Here is a 24606-nt window from a genome sequence, read left to right as displayed (position 1 = left end):
TACTCTTTTAGTGAAGAAAAAGTACACACTTTTGAGTGTGTAGTAGAAGAGTAGGCAATCTTTGCGACATAGCCTACATCCTCCACATTTCATGAGAAAAACGTTGATCTGCCGTTCACGGGTCTTTCATGCCGAAAACTCATATGTGACCCTGGACCACAAAACCAGTCATAAGGTTAAATTTTACAAAACTGAGATATATACATCATATGAAAGCTCAATAAATAAGCTTTCTATTGATGTATGGTTTGTTAGGATAGGACAACATTTGGCCGAGACACAACTATTTGAAAATCTGGAATCTGAGGGTGCAAAAAAAATCAAAATACTGAGAAAATCACCTTTAAAGTTGTCCAAATTAAGTTCTTAACAATGCATATTACTAATCAAAAATTACGTTTTGATAGGTTTACAGTAGGAATTTTACAAAAAATCTTAATGTAACATGATCTTTACTTAATTTCCTAATGATTTTTGACATAAAAGAAAAATCAATAATTTTGACCCATACTATGTACTTTTGGCTATTGCTACAAATATACCCCAGCGACTTAAGGTTTTGTGGTCCAGGGTCACATATTTTATGCATAGGCCTAATGATGCATTTAAAAGTTAACGACCAAACGAGTGTTTATAAAAGTTCACATTGCTGTTGGAGATTAAATATAGCCTAACACAGATAACATTAAATAAATATATTTTTTACTATAGGTTAAATGTTGATTATTGGTAATCTTTTCTAAACATCTCTGCCTAACCTCAGGTCGCGCACATCCGCCATGCTTGTAGTTTTTTTTAACGCGTTTTATTCGTGTTTGTAGTTCTGGACCGAATCTTTTTCCAAAGCGCAATGGGTTGTGGGCAATATTAGCCATCAATCGACCTGAAATAGTAGACCGTCCGGGGACTTTTGCCATACTCTTTTTATCATACTATGCTTTGGGACACACTTATTGTAATCTCACATGTATACTATAGGGATAGTATGAACATTGGGACGCAGGGAAACAATCACATGAGCGTTTTACGCTGTACGTTTAATTTAAGGAGTTATAAAATATATTACTTTATAGTTATTGGCAGTCTGATCAAATAAAAGAGTCAAGAAGAAAATGCTTGTTAGCTCAAATTCATTTGTCACACAGTAAATTTGAGCGCATTGCATTACCCTGTCGAAAAAAATAGCATATGCTGGTTAGGTATGTTTTGGTGCTGGGATGCGGGTTTTAGCTGGTTTATGCTGGTCCTTGACCAGCAACATGACCAGCTAAGGACCAGCATAAACCAGCAAAGGACCAGCTAAAACCAGCATCCCAGCACCAAAACATACCTAACCAGCATATGCTGTTTTTTTCAACAGGGTATAAGATACAGATACAATATCCCATATAAGGTGCTCTGTTGTAACAGGTTTCCATACTTACATATTCCCACAGTGTATATACTGCATACTGCAGAAAAACTAGGGTTTTTTGGTTATTCTGATGATCCAAAATGCTTACAACAAAGGCTGCATACAAAATTGCATACTGAATAGTAGGCAAAAAAACGGTGTGCAAAAAGAGTAGTATGTCCAAATTCACAGTATTCCTAAAACAGTAGGTGAAAAGTGACGATTCTGAAGTGAACATATAATGGACACTTGATGGCGTAGGTACGCAACGCAACTAATGGTGTAGGTCACATGACAGTGACCACATGGCGAATGTAGTACTTATAGATGACATACTATATAGAACATACTTTTTTAACAGTCGTGAACTAATTACTTATTCAAAAGAAGTACCTACTCAGAGAGCATGCGATTTGGGACGCAGCCATCATCTTCAAAGCATTTTAATTTCTGTAATTTTAGTTGTCAAATGAAAGTCTAAGTGCTTCCAAAGTGTTAAATTACATACCCAAGTATCATACAAACACATTATTGTCCTTAAAAAGTTAAAAAGTAGTGTAAACATGACATTTTCAAATGTGCAGACTGCAAGACGTTTTACAAAGATCGAGGTCAATTCACAGACACCATTTCAAACACATTCAAACAGTCTATGAACATCATGTCTGTTCACAGTTCAGCAGGAAGTCATGGCCTATTGAGGTTACATGTATTTCAGGCAACAGAGAAGAGATAAAAAGAGGAAATGCACACAAACGAAACACGAAAAAGCCTCTAGAGAGGTATCAGGTTGAAGTTTGTCTTGTGACTCGAGCTCTTATATCACGATTTCAAGTCAAATTGTCATTGCTCAATGCCACAGAAAGTGTTGATAGGTAGCGTGAGGATCCTGTTGACATATTTGGCCAACGGTTCACCTCCCACTCCCAAACTGTACTTAGATTTTGTACTCGGCTGATGGGAGTATCCCGGGTCCAAGCATGGAGAAATTTCAATACTGTGGGCAAAAGATGACATTTATGATTGCTCTGGGATATATGTTACACACAATAGGTCATGTTGGCCATTAATAAAAGCACAGAAGGTCAAAAATGTTTATATTTTATGTATAGAAATGCATTACAATCTGGCTGCTTACCTCTGGACGTTCTTGAATGTTTTACGTGGGTCTTTATCCAAACAGACTGTGAATGTCTGCTTCTCCAGAACTCTGATATTGGTGCTAACAGCTCTGAATGAATGCTAGAGAGAAAAAAAGGATTTTTACCTCAGTATTTCATTTGAGATTACTAAATGTAACATCTAGAATGTTAAAGAAAAGTCTTTTTTATGTTACAACTTGTTCACTTACTGTGCTGGGCCTTATGGGATTCATATCTTTGTAACTTATGCTGACACTAGGTAGACCTGAAGGACCAAAGCGCCACATTAATAATAAGTAAACCTTGCATATTTATTTTCTTTTCCTAATCTTATGTATCAGTAACTTCTTGTTGGTGAAGTTGGTGGTGGTAAGTCTAATACTGCTAAATAAGAGTCTGTGTAGGAAAGGGAAGCATGTAAGTATCTTCTGTAGCTTCTGAAGGGCAGTACTAAATTTAGGCAAAATAAGAAAAAATGTACACATCTTTATTCTGTTCTAAAGTTTTCAACCCTGGATCTTAATGCATCGTGTTTCATCAGTGAGCATTTGAACCTTCTGTAATAGTTGCATATGAGTCCCTCAGTTGTCCTCAGTGTGAAAAGATGCATCTCAATCATACCAGACATTGATGGAAAGGGTTCAAACAGACAAAAAAGCTGAAAAAATGAAGAATTTATGGGACCTGAAAGATTTTTCTGAAGAACAGCAGGCAGTTTAACTGTTCAGGACAAACAAGGGACTCATGAACAACTATCACTAAACAAAAACACAGCTGTGGATCATTCAGGTAACAACACAGTATTAAGAATCAAGTGTATGTAAACTTTTGAACGGGATCATTTTTATAAATTCAACTATTATTTTCTCTTGTAAACTATATGTAAATGTCTTTTATGTGAAATATCATATTCAGGCCAGTGCTAAATAAAAAATAGCATGCATTTTGTATGATCCCTCTAATTTCAGTAAAATAATTAACATTTGGCAGATTCTGCAAGGTGTATGAAAACTTTTGACTTCAACAGTAAATACTACAAAAGTATAACATCGCAACTGATCTAACAAATATTATGTTAACACTAAGAGTCTGACAGTTAATTAACCTATAAGAAACCAATCCCGGAAAAAGAGCAATGCTGTTATTTTAAAAATGACAAAGAATTTTGCAGTATGTAAAGTATGTGACATACTTTTGACTCGGCACGAAGGCAAGACATTGATCATCATGCCACTCGTCGGCAAAGACATTCCCATCTCCTTTTCTCTGTCACTTATTGAGGCCTAAAAAGAAAGGTAAACACCAAAAACTTATGACATAGATTCTGTATTGTAAGCACACTATGCACACAGTAGAAACGTTTAACATTATTATTAGTATTATTAAAATAGCAGGGACACATTAAATTGCACAAAATGTCATGTCAAATAACATATTAGACTGATTTCTGAAGAATCAAGTGACACTGAAGACTGGAGGTATGATGCTAAAAAATCAGCTTTGCACTTAATTTAAAATATATTCAGTTTTAAAATTTACAAATATACAAATATAGTAATAATATTTCACAATATCCGTGTTTTTACTGTATTTTTATCAAATGAATGCAGCCTTGGTGAGCATAAGAGACTCATTTCACTTGTAAAAAGTCTTCCCAACCCCAAACTTTGAAATGATAGTGTATACTGAAAAAAACATAATACTAAAGTTTGAAATGTCCCCCCAAAATACTCACCTTTCTATAATTAATTGACACGATTGCACCATAACATTCTTGTGGGCTGTATTTTCTGTAACGCACTGAACCTTTAAGGCAAAATTGATGACAAACGTTTAGTAAAAGCAGATGAAAAAGTGCCAAGATATATGATGTAATAAAAGCGAAACGTTGAAATGATGTCAGCACCTTTAATTGTGTCTTTAAATGTAGCTTTGTAGCGTTTGACCTCTGGAAAGTCCATGGCAAGTTGAGCCACAAACACCTCCTCCACTGTGGTGCTGCTGAGGCCAGAGAAGCAGATCTAGACATGAGAACATACAGACATTCACTTTCTGTCATGGAAAACAACCCACAATTTCTACAATCGTGACAAACTTTTGGTAAGCACAGGGACAATTTCCTTTTCACACAAGTATAGATTCATTCAGTAAACCAAGAAGATAATCAGTCTAACCTTGACAGAGTATACGGGAAGGTGCACCGGATGCTGGCTGACACGTGTGTAGTATGAGATGATATCAAGCAGGAAGGTGTTGGGGTCCGAAGATTCACTCTGAGCTGACTTCTACAATGACATCAATAAAGAAGAAGGGTTAAAAACTCCCTGAATTTAGATAAGTAGATAAGCATACTCTCAGTTTCAAATCCACACACATTATAGACATTATAGAGGCCAGCAAATCCTTCTCTTCTGTTGTAACATGACTCTAAATGAAACATTTCATTCATTCATAACCACTCAGACTGACTCGACTGTTGAATGTGAATGACTCTTATGAACCTAGAGCTGGGCGATATGGCAAAAAAAAAATTATCACGATAAATGTCAAATCTTTATAATTATATCTATCAATTTTAAAAATTTAAAGTTAATTATTATTTATGGTTTATTGTCAGAACAGGACAAATACTTTCCTAACAATAATCAATTGAGGTAGAATATATAAAACGTTTTTATAAAAAATAAGAACTATACAATGATACAGCACTTGTAACATGGCTCTGACTGTAAATGCAGAGTTAAAGTGATTTTTAAGTATATTGATCATTCAACAAAAATAAGAATAGACAAATCTTTTCAGCATGCCAATCCCTTTGTGCAGCTGATTTAACACATTTTGTAAAATGTTTTAGCTGTCTGACAATATAAATAAAAAAAAAATCACGTTTGAATACAGAAATATTAAAGATTTAAATAACTGAACAGATCTGCCAGCAGGTGGCGGCAAGACACTGATTTAATTACTGAATCATATCAGTCATTTGATTCGTTTGAACGGATGGTTCATTAGCGTGTTTTTTATGAATACTTATTTCGAACAAATACTTTAAAAAATATTTGTATTCGGGAACAAGAAAAACTTTATATCAAAAAGCTGCGTTTCCTCATGAGACCGCAGTCAGTGCATGTCCGCGTGAGTGAGTGACATTCAGGAGTCAGGGGGTAAAGAGGTGACTGACACAGGCTGCTACACACAGCAACAGAGAAGACTCGGCTGAGCGAAAAAAAAGACTTCACTGCATCACTATTTTTGATGAATAGATTTTTGTACCTTAACTGGGTTCTGGAGGCAGTTTATAGCTTTTGGGAAGCAGAGTTTGATCGGGAGATTATTCCATTAGGGGCCGTTCACATCCGTGCTCAAGTTCGTTGTTTCACATGTAGATGCGCGGTATGCACGCTCATAATGGAAGTGACGCGGACACGCACTCGTTTTTACCAGGCGCGTCCGTGCCGCATCCAGATAAATACATCTCAACTTTTCAGAATGCCACAAGCGCAGCGCAGGTCATGTGACCAGAACCAACCAATCAGCTTCACCCTTTCCCTTAATAACATTGAAAAACAGCCAAGTTGGAGGCACAGCTTATCATATCTGTACAGGAATAACCATTTTAAAATAAATTTAATAGCAGAGCTACTGCAAGCGATTTTTAATGCGGGAAATCCATTTATGCTTTGCTGAAGCTTCATTGAGAGATCAGGTCATGGTTGCTTAGCAACGGCAGACGCCACGGGAAAGAAGTTCATTCAGAAGAAGAACAGTTCTTTGAAGTATTATTTGTTTTTATTCTGTCTGTTCAGCGTCCTCCAACAAGGACGGGTGGTGGTGGTGTTCATAATGTTCACAATGGTATTTTATTAGTTGTTGGTTTAACCATGGATGAGGTAATGGCTGTTATGTTATTTTCTTTTCAATGGCGTTCCTTGTTACATGTTCAAAAACATCAACCAATATTGCATATACATAATTATTATAATGGATATAATTAAAGAATACTTACACTATAACGTAAATTATAAGTGCAACGCACAAAAAAAACAGGATTTTACACCTATTTTGAATTTTACTCGAATACAAATACAAATACTTTTCCCCCCTCAACAAATACAAATACAGATACAAATACCGGCTGCTTTTCACACCCCTAATATACAGCATCTCCAACGTAGTTTGATTCCTGAACGAATGACAAAACCACTTAAAAACATTGATGGAACAGCTAAGAAGTATTTATTCACCTTTTTTCTTCCCATAAGAGCGGGCACGGCCATTTGTAAATTTTACGGGTCTGGCTTTCAGTCTTATCCGCGTTTAGCCATTTTAAGATGTGCAAAACAGCTGGTTTTGCTACTTGATATTGCAAATTGGTGTCTTACCATGTTATTTTAATGTATTATCCTAATTATGAACACGCTGGTTTGTGTTGCAAACAGTTTTACTGTTTATTGCATGTTGTTATTCCTCTTGTTATTTCCCTATAGCAGATAATGAACCAAAAGTCTCACCCATAGGCTTACTTCAACGTTGAAGAAAAATATAAAAAGCCCCTTTCACACATAAAGTCTTTACTGGTAAATTACCATTAAGAGATCATTGGCCAAATTTTACTAACAAGTTGCACCAGCGCAAACTGTCTTTTGGTGTTAAAAAAGTACTGTCAGGATTTACTAAATACGTGCAACGAAGAATTATTTTTAAGCCTGACCTTACTGAATATGCATTTATAGGAGTTCCTCTTTCAGATGCAAAATTTACGGGAGGAGATGTTGCACTTGTCAAATACCAGTAGTATTAGTGGCATTATTTAACGCACAAAAAAAAACACGTCTTAAAGCAGGCGATAATTTGTGCTGCTCTTGATAGATTGGGCTGGTCATTAAGGAAATGAGATGTTGCGTCTGTTTTTTAATGTGCGCACATCGAATTTTCACTTTCCATCTGCACTTTTATGGACTTGCAATCTAACGCAAATTTGCCTTGTTTAGTAAATCTGGTCCCATGTGTGAACAGGACCTAATCAAAAATACCAGCAAATTTGTTCCAATAATTTACCACTAAGGAAAGTTGTAACATTGCCAGTAAATAACCGGTAATGTTCTCTGTGTAAATGAAAAATGAAGGTTACCGGTATGGGCACGTACGAGTTCAGAACGCACTGACGTAGGACATTTACTCTGGGCCAATCATTCTGACACAGATGATGCAGTTACTCTTCGCATTGGAGTTTGGTTTGATGTTGCCTACTGCAATGTCTCTAGGCTGCTGCATGAATGTGAACGGTGCAGCCGTTAAGATGTCATTTCTAGTTAATGGTTAATGACAAAATTTACCAGTATTTTAAAACAGATGTGTGAACAGTGAAAAAAAAAATGGAACATCATTGCCTGTGTTAATAGCTGGTAAAGTAATTCTGGTAATTTTACGTCAATTCATTGGTGTTAATGTGTGAAAGGGGCTATAGATAAAATGAACTGGACCGTATGTAGTTTGAGATGATATCTAACAGGAAGGTCTGAAGATGCACTCTAACTTGACTTCACTACAATGACATTAATTAAGAGGAAGGTTCAAAAAGTCCCTGAATCCCTAAATATAGGCCTAAATATATTTCAAGCAAGCAAGTGAAGAAGTTGTAAAAGTAAAGAAATTATAGTGATGCACAATGCCTTCTCTGCTGCTGTAACAGGAATATTTTGCAATGATTAGTTTACATTTTACCTCAAAACCAGTCTTAAAGGAGTAGTTCACCTTCAGAACAAGAATTTACAGATAATGTACTCACCCCCTGGTCATCCAAGATGTTCATGTCTTTCTTTCTTCAGTCGTAAAGAAATGGTGTTTTTTGAGGAAAACATTCCAGGATTTCTCTCCATATAATGGACTTCTATGGTGGCCCGAGTTTGAACTTCCAAAATGCAGTTTAAATGCAGCTTCAAAGGGCTCTAAACTATCCCAGCTAATGCAGAAGGGTCTTACCTAGTAAAATGATTATTTTCAAAAAACATTTACAACTTATATACTTTTTAATCTCAAACGCTCGTCTTGCCGAGCTAGACAAGACAAGAATTTGAGGTTATAAAGTATATAAATTGTAAAAAAATTTTTTTAGAAAATAACCCATCGTTTTGCTAGATAAGACCCTTTTTTCCTCAGCTGTGATCGTTTAGAGCCCTTTGAAGCTGTATTTTGGAAGTTCAAACTCGGGGGCACCATAGAAGTCCATTATATGGAGAGAAATCTTGAAATGTTTTACTCAGAAAACATAATTTCTTACGACTGAAGAAAGAAAGACATGAACATCTTGGATGACAAGGGGGTGAGTACATTATCTGTACATTTTTGTTCTGAAAGTGAACTAGCACAGGTATATTTGTAGCAATAGCAAATAATACATTGTATAGATCAAAATTATTGACAAAAATCATTAGGATATTACGTAAAGGTCATGTTCCATGAACATAATTTATTACAGTAAATATATCAAAAATAAATTTTTGATTAATAATATGCTTTCCTAAGAACTTCATTTGGACAACTTTTTAAGGCGATTTTCTCAATATTTCAAATTTTTTTTGCACCCTCAGATTCCAGATTTTCAAATAGTTGCATCTCGACCAAATATTGTCCTATCCTAACAAACCATACATCAATGGAAAGCCTTTTTTTTTTTTTTTTTAGCTTTCAGATGATGTATGAATCTCATTTTAAAGAAATAGACCCTTTTGACCAGTTTTGTGGTCCAGGGTCACATTATCAATGGAATTTACTTTCTTTTTCCACATATTTATCCAATAAAAGCACTTAAAAAATAGTTAATAGAACTTCTAAGGATCCGAAATAGATAAAAGGAACTGGAACCGGAATGATTAAATTCTAAACAATTCCCATTCATATTGTGGACTCTTCAAAAGTGTAATAATTACCATCTGGGCCAGTTTTAGGATCATGGCTCCCAAGCTGTTGATGTTACAGTCATACCACGGATCCACGCTTCCCAAATATCCTGCCAATGTCAGCATGTCTTCAGGAACACCCTCCTGCGAAGCACATGCATTACAGTGAGCTGCCTTTGCTGGTGTTGTTTTTATAGGAAAAGTAAAGCAAAATCTATTTTACCTGAACAGGAGAAAGCGTCTGGTCAGTCACTGGAATGTAATACATCTCCATATTCACTCTCTTTGTCAGCAGCAGATGTCGTGCCTCCCTTTTCCTGAGCACAAACATAGCAAGATGAAAACATGACAAATGTGACCCTGGACCACAAAACCACAAAACACAAAACTTTTTAAATCACCTGAAAGCTGATTAAATGATGCATGTTTGAAAACCTGGAATCTGAAGGTGCACAACAATCAAAATACTGAGAAAATGGACTTTAAAGTTGTCCAAATGAAGTTCTTAGCAATGCGTATTACTAATCAAAAATTACGTTTTAATATATATACAGTGGATTAGTAGTACAAATTACAAAATAGTACAAGTTACAAAATATGTTCATGGAACACTATCTTTACTTCTTATCCTAATGATTTTTGGCATAAAAGAAAAATTGATCATTTTGATCCATACGTATTGTTGGCTATTGCTACAAATACACCTGTGCTACTTAAGTTTTGTGGTCCAGGGTCACAAATTAGACATTTTTTTAAATGCTAAGGTAAAATGCATAAAACAATGGATGCAAATATCTTACCGTATAGTGTATAGAGTCTTGGCGAGCCGTCCTAGCGTTCTGTCGTCACCCATTACAACGATCCGAGCTGTGAGGTTCCTTTCCTCTTTAGTAAGGCTGCATCCTCCGTTTCCCTTAATGGCCTCCATCATGAGTGTCATTCTGTTGCCAGCTTTGGGACATCGCACACAAGGCCTCCTGTAGAAGTACTGAGAGCTGCTCTGCTCCTCTGGGCTTCCTGGAGACTCCAGCATTATAGAGGAGAGCTCACTGATGGGCATGTCTCCCTCTATGCCACTGTCCGTGGATATGGTGGACATGACAGAGGTACGCTTCAGCTCATCCTCATCCAGACAAGCAGAGTTTCGGTCTGTAGGAACCATCAGCGCAAAGTTAACCAGCTCATTCCCTGTTTAAAAGAAAATGTAAAATGCATTGTGTTAGATGTGTTTTATATGGAAGCCTGTTCCCACCATGGGGTAAAAAATAAAAAAGTACATTTTCAAGCACTTTTTTTTTTTAAATTGAGAGATGTTGACTTTTTTGAACAGAATATTCAGTTTACATTTTGCAATTCTCATTTTCTCTCTGAATTCTAAGCTTCCATCTTGCAATTCTGTTTTTCTTTTTGTTTCTGTACAAAACTAATTTTAACAGCAGTGTGCATTGTTAAATTGACTGTTTTACATTCAAATTTTCTTTGACCAGTTTTTTTGAAATCCAAAAGCTGAATAAACACGCTTTCCTTAAAAAAAAGTCTTAATATTGAAAAAAAAATCGCCTTTAAAGCTGTCCAAATGAAGTTCTTAGCAATGCATATTATTCATCAAAAATTTAGTTTTGATATAATTACGGTAAGAAATGTACAAAATATCTTCATGGAACATGATCTTTACTTAATATCCTAATGATTTTTGCCATAAAAGAAAAATCAATAATTTTGACCCATACAGTGTATTTTTGGCTATTGATATAAATATATCAGTGCTACTAAAGACTGGTTTTGTGGTCCAGGGTTACATCTGTTCTGTAAATGTGTTCAGTTATTCTGTATTTTTTACAAAAATTTTCTGACAACCACAGCTGCCAAAATTATTTCTAATAATTTATAATTACAGAATTTTTTCCAGTGTAAACTTGCAGTTTATATCTTAGAACTGAAGTCTGAATTGTGAGATAAAAGGTCACAATGACCTTTTTAATTTTATTTTGTTTTCCATGGCAGAAACAAGCTTTCATAGTTTAAAGGGTATAAGCAGTGGTTGAAATAACAGCAGTTAAACTTACATATCTCATCCTCTTTGGTCCAGACATTGAAGCTGACCTCAGGACTGGGCAGTTGAGTTTCTGTTCGCAAGGATGAACTCAGTGGATCTAAATAGAGTGAAACACCAAATGTGTGAAAAAACATGTCTGAGTTTGTTTGGATTAAATGATATTTTACTGGATTGTGGTGAGGACATTTCTACCTGTTGCAGCAGTCAGAATGTCTTGGTAGATCTCTTGTAATCTTGAGTTGTATTGAATATCATCGGAAGCGCCATCTTCTGTCCTCTGCTCCAGTATGGTGACGACATCCTGGAAGTGCAGCTCCAGTTCTTCACCTAAATGCTGAAATTAACATAATACACACACTCATTTATAGGATTTTTCAGTAAAGATTCATAGATGTCATAGATTAACAGGATCAAATGTGATTGTATTTATCAAGATGTGATATTGTGCTACAGGTATTTTCTCGTAAATTTGCTCTCATAGTTTCTCCAAACACTTTGTTTGCAGTATTTTCTATACGATTCTACATGTATACTACCAGTCAAAAGTTTTTGAACAGTAAGGTTTTTAATGTTTTATAAAGAAGTCTCTTGTGCTCACAAAGCCTGCATTTATTTGATCCAAAGTACAGCAAAAACTGTAATATTGTGAAATATTTGTACTATTTAAAATAACCGCTTTCTATTTGAATATATTTTAAAATGTAATTTTGATTTCAAAGCTGAATTTTCAGCATCATTACTCCAGTCTTCAGTCACATGATCCTTCAGAAATCATTATAATATGCTGATTTTCTGTTCAAGAAATATATTTTTTATTATTATTAATATTTAAAACAGTTACATTACAGAGTAAATTTTTTCAGGATACTTTAATGAATAGAACGATCCAAAGATCAGCGTTTATCTGAAATCAAAAGCTTTTGTAGCATTATACACTATACTATTAAAAACCTTGGTGTCAGTGTAATTTTAATACTTTTATTTAGCGAGGATGCTTTAAATTGATCAAAAGTGATGAAAAATACATGTATAATTTTACAAACATTTCTATTTAGATCAGTTCTGTTATTCTAAATTGTCTATTCATCAAAGAAACCTGACAAACTTTTACTCAGCTGTTTTCAACATCATCATAATAATAATAAATGATTTTGAGCAGCAAATCAGCATATTAGAATGATTTCTGAAGGATCATGTGACACTGAAGACTGCAGTAATGATGCTAAAATTCAGCTTTAAAGTCATAAGAATAAATTACACTTTAAAATATATTCTAATAGAGAACAGTTACTTTAAATAGTAACAAGATTGAAAAATGTTACTGTTTTTGCTGTGCTTTGAATCAAATAATTGCAGGTTTGGTGAGCAAAAGTGACTTCTTTAAAAAACATAAAAAAATCTTTTGACTGGTAGTGTATATTTACTTAAAAATGTATTTAATTAATTTATTTACACTACATTTAACCATGTAAATATATTTACCATGTAAAAAAATCTTTTTTTTTACATTTAGTTTTTTCTTTTTTGCTCAATAAAATAATACTTTTGAGCGAAAATGCATTAAACTGATAAAAAAAACTATTAAATTACTTTTAACTTTCTATTCATCAAAAAATGTATCATGGTTTCCACACAAAACATTCACACCTGTTTTCAACACAGCAAATTAGTATATTAGAATGACTTCTGAAGGATCATGTGACACTGAAGACTGAAGTAATGATGCTGAAAATCCAGCTTTGATCACAGGAATAAATTCCATTTTAAAATATATTCAAACAAAAACAATTGTAATATTATTTCACAAAACTAGTTTTTAACTGTTATAATATCTAACCATATAACTGTTTCTACTGTATTTTTGATTAAATCAACACAGCCTTGTTGAACATTACACACTTCTTAAAAAATTATATTCCAATTCCAGAGTGTATTTATTTATTTTTTTATAATTTTAAATCCTATGGCATAAGTATAAAATAAAATGTCAAACAGATGTTTTAAAACATGCACAAACCTCTAGAGCCTGTGAGAGCTGGTCAACCTGGCACTTCTTTCCTAATCCAGCTAGCATTGTGTGCAGTAAAACTTTGCGTTTGTGGATCAACGGGTCTCTACCAGAGTCCGCACACTCTACATCAGTCTTGAGCGCATTCACCAGAGACGGAGGAAACACAACAGGATCTACAAACACAAACACCCTGATGAAAGAAAGATGGAGAGAGAGTTGCACACAATGAATACAAAGACAATCAAATATGAATAAAACTTAAAAATGAATTGTGGCGTGGCCACAGACATGTACACTTCCTTCTTGTAAAAAAAGCGAGATAACACCTTGATTGCACGTGACTGAAAGCATCCCATCAATACAGCAGAATCATAAATGAGTCACTGTGGTTTGACTTACTGACCAATGTGGGCAGAATTTAACTATGTAGGTGAAATGAGTTATTAAGAAAAGTCTATCACTAACAATTAAAAATAGTAAAAAATAAACCAAGCATCAAACATTAAAACAGAATTTATTCCTGTGATGCAAAGCCGAATTTTCAGCATCATAACTCCAGTCTTAAGTGTCACATGATCCTTCAGAAATTATTCTAATATGCTGATTTGATGCTCAAAGTATTAATAAAATCTTACTTTCCACAAACTTTTGAACAGTAGTAGATAACATGACGATGATATTAATAACCTGGCATTACACTTACTTCTCATGGAGTGGATAAAGATCATTACGCAGATTGTGTTCGGCACTGACTCTCCTCTGATAAAGTATTCCTGGAATAGATTAAATACAGAATATTTCATTCCTATCTGTACATCTGAATGTCTTAAATTTTTAGATTAACTACAGTCAAGCCCAAAATTATTCATACCCCTGGCAAATTCTGACATTAAGTTACTTTTCTTCAACCAGCAAGTTTTTGTTGACCGGAAAAGACACAGGCTTCTCCCAAAAAATAATAAGACGATGTACAAGAGGCATCATTGTGGAACAAAATATTTCTCAGCTTTTATTTACATTTGAACAAAAAGTGGCATGTCCAAAATTATTCATACCCTTTGCAAACTGTCACAGTCTATGGGAAAATCCAAAGTTCTTTACCATTCCAAATAGTCCAAGCTGTTCTAAAGCATCCTATTTACCCTGATTCATTGGGAACAGCTGTTTTAATCAACTCAACAGGTGAAAAACAGAAGCTCTCTGCTGTTGGTTTGTAGACAGTCATGGCTAAGACAAAGGAGCTCACTGAGGGCCTGCGGCTGCGCATTGTGGCTGCTCACAAGTCAAGAAAGGGCTATAAGACCACATCTAAATGTTTTGAAGTTCCAGTGGCTGCAGTGCTAAGTATTATTAAAAAATACAAGACATTCTGCACTGTGAAAAGTCTCAGAGAACGTGGTCGGAAGCCACAAGTGGCACCTGGCCAGGAGGTTGAATAAAAGTTGGTTTAAGTCAGAATTTGCCAGGGGTATGAATAATTTCGGACTTGACTGTATATCCAAACATGCTATCTCTTCGCATGAACTGTGGTTGGTAAGAAATGCTCATGTGTATCTTACTGAAAATTTAACTGAGAATCTCCAATTTTACAATTAGTTCAATACATCCCAGCATCCCAGTTTAATTCCTGTTTAACAGTAGATTAACACTAGAAATGCTTTTATTGCTTTAATGTAACTGTATATATTACCTGGTGCAGTTTGTTCCATTTTCATCTGTCTTGTATAGTTGAGAGCGATTGCACAGTAGGGTACAGGCAACGTAATTAAACTTTTCAGGCAAAAATATATCCTTCGATATAGATCTTCTGGAATAAATACCGACTGAAATAAAGCAGAAAACCTGATGAGTAACATGCATTGCACATGGCTGAAAAAAAAAAAACCCTGATCATGTTGATTTCCAGTTAAGATACAAGGAACTGTTCCTACAATAACAAATCTGCCGGGAACTTGCTTACAGATGCATTCAGTATCACTGACTGGAAACAATAACACAACAAACAAAAGCATTCACAGGTACTGCAGAAAAAAAACAAGCTAGAAATCTGACCTGTAGGACTGTGTAGACAAGTGTGTGAAGTAAAGGAATAATGCGAATCTTGGAATCGATTCTCTCTGCCTGGAATAAATCAGATTAAAGGACAAAACAGCTCATCAGTCACTGTAAAAATCTTTGAAATGTCTACAACTTGAAAGAATGATTGAGCAACAAACCTTTTCAAGCTCTTTTATGAGAACCCTCAAAAGAGGGACACTAATAGATGGATTTTTGTCCACCCTGTTATGCAGAGTCCATCTCAACATGCCTGCACAAAAAAAATAGATGTTTATTCAATATACGCAACAATACAACACATAAACTCGAATTGTTTCCTTTTTGGTGCTTCTTGGCCTTTTTTGGGAGTTTGGCAGTCTGAAATCATATGGAGGTCCAATAAGGATAGTCTTCAAAATGCTTAGCATGCAGGTTTGATAAACAAGGGAACAGCATATTGTGTTTAACCTTTATCCAGATATCAATCACATGATATCTTTAGACTATATGACACATTTTAGAGATAGAAAATGAATAGATTTGTATTACCTCTTAGTTTAGATTGTCATAATAAAGCAGGTACCTTTATTGCAGCCTGATCCAGCCTGAGGTTCACAGTCCAGTTCTCTGAGGATGGAATGGACAATGTGGTAGAGACTAGACTCCACGACTGAAGACACGCCACCGACTGTAAAACATGTCACACAACTCTTTTAATTCTCATGTAACATGAACAATTCAGTTTGAAAACTTTGGCCTTCAATTAGCAGATTTAGACTTGTATGAAAAAGAAGTATAAATATATAAACTACTGTATAAAAGTTTTGGGTCAGATTTAAGTCTCTTGCCCTCAGAAAGGCGTCATTTATATGATCAAAAATACAATAAAAATAGCATAATGCAATATATTATTACAACTTAAAATAAGCATTTTCTATTTTAATATATTTTGAAATGTAATTTATTCCTGTGATGCAAAGCCAAATTTTTATCATCAATACTCCAGTCTTGAGTTTCACACAATCATTCAGAAATCATTGTAATATGCTGATTTATTATCAATGTTGGAAACAGCTGTGCTGCTTAATATGTACAGTATATATATCTCTCTCTCTCTCTCTCTCTCTCTCTCTCTCTCTCTATATATATATATATATATATGGTTATTTTTCAGGATTCTTTGATCAATAAAATGTTAAAAATAATAGTATTTACTTAAAATAGAAATCCTTTGTAAGTATGTAAGTGGTGTCAGTAAATGTATTTCTTTCTTTCTATTTTTGAAAGAAATTAATACTTCTACTCAGCAAGAATGTGTTAAATTGATAAAGACTTAAAGACTTATATTGTTAAAAATTATTTATATTTTCAATACTGCTGTTCTTTTTAATTTTTTATTTATCAAAGAATCCTGAAAAAATACTGTTTATTAAATTTTTCAAAATAAAGTAATAATTTTCAGAATGATTTCTGAAGGATCATGTGACACAGAAGACTGGAGTAATGGCTGATAAAAATGTAGCTTTGCTTCACAAAAATAATTTATATTTTAAAGTGTGTTAAAATAGAAAACTGTTATTTTAAATTGCAATAATATTTCATAATTTTACTACTTTTTCAGTACTTTTGATCAAAGAAACTTTGGAACTTTGAAGAGACTGATCCTAAACTCCTATACACTCTTAAAAATAAAGGTGCTTTTAAAAGTTCTTCACAGTCATGCCATAGAAGAACCATTTTTGATTCCACAAAGAACCATTCAGTCAAAGGTTCTTTAAAAAACCATCTCTGTCTTACCTTATTATAATCTGAAGAACCTTTCTGTTTCACAAAAGGTTCTTTTTTGAGAACATTTTTTGTGAAACAGAAAGGTTCTTCAGATGTTAAAGGTTCTATATGGAGCCGTTTCGACAAAAGGGGTTCTTCTATGGCATTGTGAAGAACTTTTAATTTTAAAAGTGTAGTGTTAACTATTAAATAAATATACTATGATAGGTGAATTAAACTACTAAAATGTAAGATATTTAGACTATAAATGACAACTGAAGCTTTGACCATTTTAACATCAAACTCAGAAAGAACATTTCCGTTCAATAATAAAATTATACGTAATGTATGAAACTAAACTCAGTAATCTATAACAGACTAGCAAGTGTCAAGAAAGAGAGTTTTTAGTACATGCTTCTTCCATGGTGGGGTTCACAGCTCAGATAATATCCACATGACATGGATGAGTCAATTAGAAAGGTCCTTCATGTCTGCAAGCACACAAAAAAGAAAGAACACGCTTTTGTGAAAGCACATAGACACATCAGCTACATATCACAACTTTAGAATAAATTTGATAACATGATAACTTTGGTACAATATCGTTTATCTGCACCTTCTGTCCATTTCCTGCATTGAGATTAAAGTGTGTCAATCTAGAGAGCACAAGACAGATGCAGAAAAGACCCTGCAGTTCTCAGCACAGGAAGCAGAATTCAAAGGGGTGAAAACCTCAGGGGTTTTCGTGTTGTGAAAGAAATGTTGCTATTTCTTATAAATCATGCGTTAGGCATAACTATATGTGTTAGTTTAATACACGAATAAGCATAAAACGCATTAAATCAGTAATTCTCAACTGGTGGTTCGCAACCTTAGAACAGGCCGCTGATCTAATCTGATAAGGTTGCAAATGGCGGGGTTAAAAACAATGAAAAATGCAAATAATGCAATTCAATTGGTCACATATTTTAAAAGGAAGATGAAAACGCTTCCCATATGTTTTGTTGTTCATGTAAAAAGCTGTACGGAACTTGTGTTCAACAGTAAATCATATTTTCATGGTTTATGCAGTTATGTATTTTATTAATTTTGCATATTGGTGAGCCTATGCAGTTAACTGTATAAGTAAGAAACTTCATGCATGATTTTAATTCAGTTTAGTTCACATATCTTTGTATCGGCCTTTCGCGATACACATAATTTCAAAGCAGCTTTACAGAAAAAAAAATGTTTCTTCATTACAGTCCACAAGTATTGTCCACATGGTTACGATCATGCAAACGATGCATTTTGCATTATTTATTAAGATTACTTTTCTATATTAAGCATTTTCCCATTGCATTGAGTCGCCACTTGATGTACAACTAAGAACAACTGCACTAAACAACAAGTTTAAACAACTGCTTCTGCTTCCTTCCTACCTAAAACAGTACATTTTAATAAATTATTCTAACATCATTGTACTAACCACACAAAAATAATATGAAAAACAGAAATGCCCAGTAAATTCCTACCTTCTATGCATAAAACGTCTGTTCTGTGGTAATCCCAGTCCTTGAGCGAGAGCAGAAGGTACTTAAATAATCTTGACAACAGTTTGGCTCATAAGGAAGTATGAATGCCTACCTGTGCTAAAAGGAAGAAACGGCCACTATAGACATTCAAATGCTGTCGTAATTTCTCTCTCTCGTACACACAGACTAAAGACTAGACTCAGTTGGTTTCCTGCAATACAAACGTGTGGCTAAATGAAGCTAGGCGGCTATTTTTAGACTGTCATTTTTTTTTTCACCTTTCACCAGCATGCAGAGCAGAAAGGCCCACATTGCTCAGAAACTCAAGCTTGTCACAAACGTTTATCATGCAAATAAAACCGGACATCACACTTTTACGAAAGGCAAAACTCAAGCTCCACCCCTGTTTCATATTGCATTTGATATGAAGAAAAGGGAACTGCCTGTTATAAATATATAATCTGACTATATGATTTCAAACAGATAATTTACAGGGCCAACAACACAGATGACACCTGATAAAGAGTTTCAGGAAAAATGAATGAATGAATCTATGACAAACAAATCTTCAGTGCATTTGGAGATTCACCAAAAAAGGATGTGGTCATTCTGGTTTCACTATATTGACCAATTAAATGCTTACAGAAACAGAATTGAAGACAATGGTAGGGGATTTCAAACTTCTGAACCTACACTGTAAAAACTATTTGTTCAGTCAACTTAAAATAATTTGTTACCTGGCTGCCTTAAAATTTTAAGTTCAGCCAACTCAAGAAAGTTTAGTAAACTTTAAATGTTAAAGTTGTGCTAAGTGACAACTTAGATATTTGAGTTGATTCAACTTAACATTTTAAGACAGCTGGGTAACTTACCCAGCTTTTAAGTTTGTAAGTAACATTTCAAGTTGACTAAACTTATTTGAGTTGACTGAACTTCACATTTCAAGGCAGCAGGGTAACAAATTATTTTAAGTTGACTCAACAAATTGTATATATATATATATATTACAGTTTACCATAACAGGTTTCAATCACATAATATTTAAAATTTGATCTTTACTTATTAAATACAAAATATAAAATCTCCCTATATGCCCCTGACCAACTCAAGTGGCTTCCTGCTAAATAAATAAATAATACCAGCCTAAGCTGGTTGGCTGGTTTTGGCTTGTTTCTGGTCTCCCAATCTGGTTTTAGCTCCCTGCCTGACCAGCTAAGGAAGTGGTCAAAACCCCTCTAAAACCAGCCTGCAAACCATCTATAACCAAGCTGGATGACTAGCTAAAACCAGCCAACCATCTTACATACATGATGTCTGTTATTAATGTTTTTATTATTACCAAGAATCAATATAACATTAGTAACACTTTACAATAAGGTTCACTAGTTAACATTAGTTACCTACATTAGTTAACATAAACTAAATACAAACAATACTTCACAGAGCTGGGTGGATTACTTACAAATTGTAATCTGTTACAGATTCCAGATTACAAGATAAAAATTGTAGTTAGTAATGTAATCCGTTACATAACATTACACATTTAAGGTAATTTAATCAGATTACTTTTAGATTACTTTTGACCAAACTCATTTATCACATTTATTTAAATAGGATCTTGTTCCATATTGATGTAAAAAAATAATAATAATACAAAGAGTAAGAAAATATATTCCATTTGTTGTTATTAACAACATGCAGTGCATTAAACATTATATTATAGCAAGGTTTCCCGGGGGGAATATTCATCAGATAATGAAAGGCTTAAAAGTAATTAAATCATAAAAATGTTAAATTAAAGTAGGTCATTATAAAACCATTAAAAATAAAATACATACTGAAAATATATAATATATTTTTTTTTACATGTCATGCATCCATAACCAACATCAGAGAAACAATGAAAATGCAAATGTGATACTTAATAATTAAAATATTTATTTTAAAATCTCAAAGGTACTTCAAGCAAAAATATTAAGAAAAAGAAGATAAGAATCTGTCCATTTTAATGTGTTTGAAAGACAAAAGCTTTCCAAAGACATAGAAACACATGGTTAGAGTGATAATTAAAATAAAATTCGATGTGTTTATTAATAGTTGATGCAATTTTGAAACGCTTCTTAAACCTGAAATGATTTTTGTAAATCGGTGGTCAAATGCTGAGTTGCCACCAGAATAATGACTGATCTTTGTGAATGTCAACGACACTGAAAGACTTTCTGAATGTATATAAGTAGTAGGACATTTTAGAAAGGAAATTTTAAAAGATGAAAAGAGGAATTGGGGAAAACCAATATATTATGAATCATTTATTGCTATGGTGTAAATAATGTGTAATCATGCAATCCATAAAAAAGTAACTGTAGTCTGATTACGAGTATTTTAAAATGTAATTTAATCTAATTACAAGTACTTCATTTTTGAATCTGATTACGTAATCCAGATTACATGTGATGAGTAAAGTTAATGTTAATTTTTCGCATTTACTAATGCATTATTAAAATCATTGTTTGTTAACTTTGTGAACTAAAATGAACATACAATGAACGACTGTATTTTTAACTAACATTAACAAAGATAAATAAGTAGTGTAAAAAAATGTTGTTCATTGTTCGTTCATGTTTGTGTAATACATTAACTAATAATGTCAACAAATGACAACTTATTGTAACATTTTATATACTCTGTGTAACATTTATATGTATATCCGTTCTGTATTAAAAACTCCTTTTTGAAATCATGTTTAATTTATATTATAGGCTACTTGTTTCCTCTGAACGAGTGCTTCAAAGACGATTGTGAGCAACACTTTCATAATTTAATGAGAATATCTGACATGAATATTGTGAACATATAAAATATTATAGTGTGTTTTATATTTCATGTTAAAATGTATATACCAGCATAAACTGTGAATGACTAGGCTATATTAAAATGGTGACACCATCAGCACCTTGACTGAGGTAAACAAACTATAAATACATAAACCAACACGTAAGTATAAGTTTGATGGAGGCAGATTTTTGTGCCACGAAATTCACTAAAACACCGTCTGAATGTTCACGGAACACTTTAAATCAGCTTACCTTTGTTTGTCTGTTGCAAATCCGCTTTAGTTCATTCACACTTTACAGATGACAGATGAGAGAAGAATCGCGTCTGTAGTCCCGCCCAAGCGGCTCACGTCACTTCACGTTATTAGAGCACTTCCCATTACAATCGACAAAGCCGACGAATGACGTTTTTGAAATCGCTTCATCGACAGATAACATTTTGAGAAGCCACGTGTGTTTTGACAAGGAACTCTGTTGAAATAAATACAAATAAATAGATATTTTATTTTCTTCTCCTTCTTTTTAGTAAACCAATAAAACCACATTTGCTTTCTAAGATAACACACTCCGCAACCCTCAGTCAGATGCACATAAAAGGAAAAACTTTTAGTATATCTGCTGCACACAACTCTTGTTGTATGTGAGGAAACAGTTAACTTCCTATTCATTTACCACAACACTTCTTAGCAGTCAGAGAACACCTAACATGTGGCTTTTTTGTTGTGATAGTAGCCGTCCAATTCTTACTTCACCTCAAAATGAGAAAATATGTAGCTTGACCGATGACCAAGGCCGCCTTAATGCACGGGCTTACCTGGGCTGAAGCCCAGGGGCCTCGCAAGTTTAGGGGCCTCCGATGGTCGGGTTTTTTTTTTTTTTTTTTTTTTTTTTTTCTCTCGTGTTCAAGGCTCTAAAGCTATTATCTGACTGTCTATATAGTTGCTTACAATGTTAGTCAGTCAGACTGACAGCTCCCCCGTTACAGGTGAAGTGACATGTGACAGCCCACCACCAGGGGTGGTCTCCCTTTCCTGCGCTACTGGGTGTGACCGTGTCATTAATTTAGTCGGAAGTTTGAGAGCGGTGATCAAAATAAAAAATGAGTTGGAAGTTTGAGAGCGGTGCCCAGAAAAGAAAAAAACTTATTAAGAAGGAGTTGCGCCAAAAATCTCTGCTAAAGAGCATCCCAAAGCTCACCGAATTTTTTAAACCAGCCTCTAGTGCTACTGAAGATGCATCCAGCACTGGAGAAACATCGCTTCACACACCGGAGGGAGCGGAGGTGCAGATATTTTAATAACAATATTATGGTGTTTTCTGGCTCAAAGAAGGAAAACTCACATTGTTGCCAGATCTTGAAAGAAACTAATGCATTTTATGATGTAGATTACACCATTTTAAAACGAGACTAAATTGAGGGGATGGCGGCGGGATATGGGGGGCCTACAAAACCTCTCAGCCCCGGGGCCTCCCATTAGGTTAAGGCGGCTTTGCCGATGACAGTCTAACACTGTACTGTTAAAAAAGGCTAAATGTGTAGGCGTGGATATGACATTACCACCAAAGAGGTAAAAAAGAAGTTTATTTGTGACTAACCTTTGCTAATGAAAAAGAGGACATGAGAAACCTGACATTGAGATGCACATGCATTTCCTGTTTTTAGTGGTTCTTAATTGCCCTAAGTTCTGTATTTGTGCATTTCACATGTGAGTCATCATTGGTCAGTCATCATAAAATCCATTGTGCCTATGTGAAGCGAATAAAACTCAACACTGGTGGAAAAATGTAAAGTAGTCTTGTACCACGCAAGTGGGAAGCAACCCACGACACATTGGTGCTAAAATAGACTCTGTGTAATGATGTGTTGCAGCCACAGTCTCAGGGACCCTCACTCTTAGTATATGAGAGAAATGTAGCATTACATCACTTGCTTACCAATAGATCCTCTGCAGTGAATGGGTGCCATCATAATTAGAGTCTGAACAGCTGATAAAAACATCACAATAATCCACAGTTCATTAATAAATGTACTGTGAAGTGAAAACGCTGCATATTTGTAGAAACAAATTCGTCACAAGATGATGGACTGGAGTGGTGCGGATTACTTGTGATGTTTTTATCAGCTGTTTGGACTCTCATTCTGACGGCACCCATTCACCGCAGTGATGTAATGCTACTTTTCTCCAAATCTGTTCTAATGTAGAAACAATTCATTTTGGGGTAAACTCTAATTAAATACAGTCGAGCCTGAAATTATGCATACCCCTGGCAAATTCTGACTTAAAGTTACTTTTATTCAACCAGCAAGTTTTATTTATTTATTTATTTTTTTGATTAGAAATGACACAGACGTCTCCCATAAGATAATAAGACGATGTACAAGAGGCATCATTGTGGAAAAAAATATTACTCATCTTTTATTTACATTTAAACAAACAGTGGCATGTCCAAAATTATTCATACCCTTCTCAATAATCTATAGAAAAGTCTTTATTGGCTATTACAGCAATCAAACGCTTCCTACAATTGCTGACCAGCTTTTTGCATGTCTCCACTGGTATTTTTGCCCATTCATCTTTAGCGATGAGCTCCAACTCTTTCAGGTTGGAGGGTCTCCTTGCCATCACCCTGATCTTTAGCTCCCTCCACAGATTCTCAATTGGATTTAAGTCAGGACTCTGGCTGGGCCACTGCAAAACATTAATGTGTTTGTCTGCTAACCATTTCTTCACCACTTTTGCTGTGTGTTTTGGGTCATTGTCCACTGGTGCCCAAGGCCAAGTTTCTCTGCAGACTGCCTGATGTTGTTGTTGAGAATTTTGATGTATTGCTCCTTTTTCATGGTGCCGTTTACTGTGATTAGGTTCCCTGGTCCACCGGCTGAAAAACACCCAAAAAACATTAGGTTCCCACCACCATGTTTGACAGTGGGGATGGTGTTCTTAGGGTTACA

At 34.6% G+C, this 24606-nt stretch overlaps 1 protein-coding gene across 1 annotated transcript; it reads right to left on the bottom strand.

Moving 5' to 3' along the window:
- Nucleotides 1-1380: 1380 nt before the first annotated feature.
- On the bottom strand, nt 1381-17798 carry pik3r6b (phosphoinositide-3-kinase, regulatory subunit 6b). The gene is made up of 19 exons (XM_073833552.1): nt 17717-17798; nt 16122-16226; nt 15718-15809; nt 15554-15622; nt 15192-15324; nt 14205-14274; nt 13508-13691; nt 11683-11824; nt 11501-11587; nt 10235-10622; nt 9658-9751; nt 9465-9578; nt 4710-4820; nt 4442-4556; nt 4271-4341; nt 3728-3818; nt 2745-2800; nt 2532-2635; nt 1381-2390 (listed from the first exon to the last, which is right to left on the bottom strand). The coding sequence occupies exons 1-19, from the start codon at nt 17727-17729 to the stop codon at nt 2237-2239; spliced, it is 2193 nt and encodes a 730-aa protein (XP_073689653.1). The 5' UTR covers nt 17730-17798; the 3' UTR covers nt 1381-2236.
- Between the last annotated feature and the right edge of the window lie 6808 nt (nt 17799-24606).

The sequence above is a fragment of the Garra rufa genome, chromosome 1 (assembly GCF_049309525.1).
Source record: "Garra rufa chromosome 1, GarRuf1.0, whole genome shotgun sequence".
Lineage (NCBI taxonomy): Eukaryota > Metazoa > Chordata > Actinopteri > Cypriniformes > Cyprinidae > Garra > Garra rufa.
The sequence above is the reverse complement of the archived record's forward strand: the minus strand, read 5'-3'. Positions and strand labels throughout refer to the sequence as shown.